General features: G+C 43.2%; 1 protein-coding gene across 1 annotated transcript; it reads right to left on the bottom strand.

Moving 5' to 3' along the window:
• Positions 1 to 200: 200 nt before the first annotated feature.
• On the bottom strand, positions 201 to 1,228 carry LOC113839002 (nucleoporin SEH1-like). The gene has a single exon (XM_035453716.1). It carries the CDS (start codon positions 1,226 to 1,228, stop codon positions 224 to 226), a length of 1,005 nt encoding a protein of 334 aa, XP_035309607.1. The 3' UTR covers positions 201 to 223.
• Positions 1,229 to 1,693: the final 465 nt, after the last annotated feature.

Below are 1,693 nucleotides of genomic sequence, written 5' to 3'. Positions count from 1 at the left end.
TTTGACTGTGTTTAGTAGTGATCGGGCTGCTGGTTCATCTTGGGGGATATCAAACATCACCGGAAAAGGGGAAAAGAACTTGAGTTCCATTCCTGTGTGCATGAAACAAACAGCAAAACAGCAAAGTTACTCCAACTAGCTTTACTCAGCTATTCTTTCTGCCAGCAGAAGATCCATGTAATGAGTTTTGAAGACTTGGAGTATTTGAGCTTAGTGAAGGATTTCAATTTCCCAGCTGAGAACCCACATTTACTGTGCTCCAGTGATGTTTCAAAATACCAGTACACTTCCAATTGTCCATGTAAATAGCTTTCCACAACCTCACGCAGCCGTCATCTCCTGAGGATGCTAGCACTGTTCCTGTTATGTTCCAACTCACCCTCCAGACCTGAGAGTTGTGATTATCAAACTGAGCCACCATATGGATTTCAAATTTTGTGGGACCACCAGAAGAATTAAGTTCTTTCCTCACACGTTTTAATGTGAAAATTCTTACATCTTTGGTGGCTATTGCCAGGATGTGGAAAGATCTCCCCAAATTTGGAGCAAAGGCAATATCATGAACAGGATCTGTGGCTGTCATAAGAGTTTCTGCTTCTGCATATTTCCTGGTGTTTTCATTGTACTCAAAAATCTGAACCTTTGCCATTGCCTTTGGACTATTGTCATTACTTCCCACAGCGATAATTGGGGAGTGAGCACGAGAGACAGAAGGGTTCCAAGAAATACAGCTGCAGCTCAGCTTACATGAGATCTCGTGCTCTAGAAACCACTGATTGAGATTCATAACATCTGGGGCCTCATATATTCTTACTATGCCATCTGCTGAACAGGTTGCTAACATGAGACCCATATGTTTGGGAGCAAATTTCACATCAGTAACAGATGTTCTACTGCCCAGTAGAGTTGTCCTCTTCACCCAGTGACTCTGTCCTCGAAGTTTCTTGCTTGATTCTCCTACTACTTCTTCCCAAACAGCTGCTGTTCTGTCAAAAGAACAGGAAGCCAAAACTTGTCCAAATTCAGGATGAGCCCATGTCACATGCCATACAGACCCATTATGTGACTTCCAAGTAGCAGTACACTGCCAATCTCCACTTTCACTTTTATCCCAGACCTTGATACTGTGGTCACTGGAGCAGGTGGCCATCCGGCGCCCGTGGAAGTCGAAAGACACATCATGGATGAGGTCCTTGTGGTCTGTCTCGATGCTGCGTGGCAGAAACATGGCCAGCGCTGCTGTCTGCCTGGCCTGACTCTGAGAGGGCAAGAGAGTGGAGGAGGGGCCAGCAGCCCTCGGACTGCTGCAGAGCACCACTGGGCCTTTTCCTTAATGGTGTTAAAAACCTTGAAAATTACTGTCTCTTTTCCATCAGTGTATTGTTATGAAAAACTACTAGTGCTCCTTTCTTAACAAAAGAGGCATTCATATCATTGTGTCCTTTTCACTGTAGACCTGAAAGAGTCAACAATAAAAACCATCAACAGAGATAAAATTTTGTCTAAGACATCAGCACAATAATCTTAAACCCAGCCTTATTCACTTTTTTGGAACCTGTAGAGATTAACAAAATTCGGGGCTAAAATATCACACAAATAACTCTAAGTTTTTCATCAAATCTTCTAAGAATCTGTGCTTAAAGAATGAAGCCAGTATTGGCCAGGAGGGACAAATCAAGACAAGGATATGACT

The sequence above is a fragment of the Cricetulus griseus genome, unplaced genomic scaffold (assembly GCF_003668045.3).
Source record: "Cricetulus griseus strain 17A/GY unplaced genomic scaffold, alternate assembly CriGri-PICRH-1.0 unplaced_scaffold_138, whole genome shotgun sequence".
NCBI lineage: Eukaryota > Metazoa > Chordata > Mammalia > Rodentia > Cricetidae > Cricetulus > Cricetulus griseus.
The sequence above is the reverse complement of the archived record's forward strand: the minus strand, read 5'-3'. Positions and strand labels throughout refer to the sequence as shown.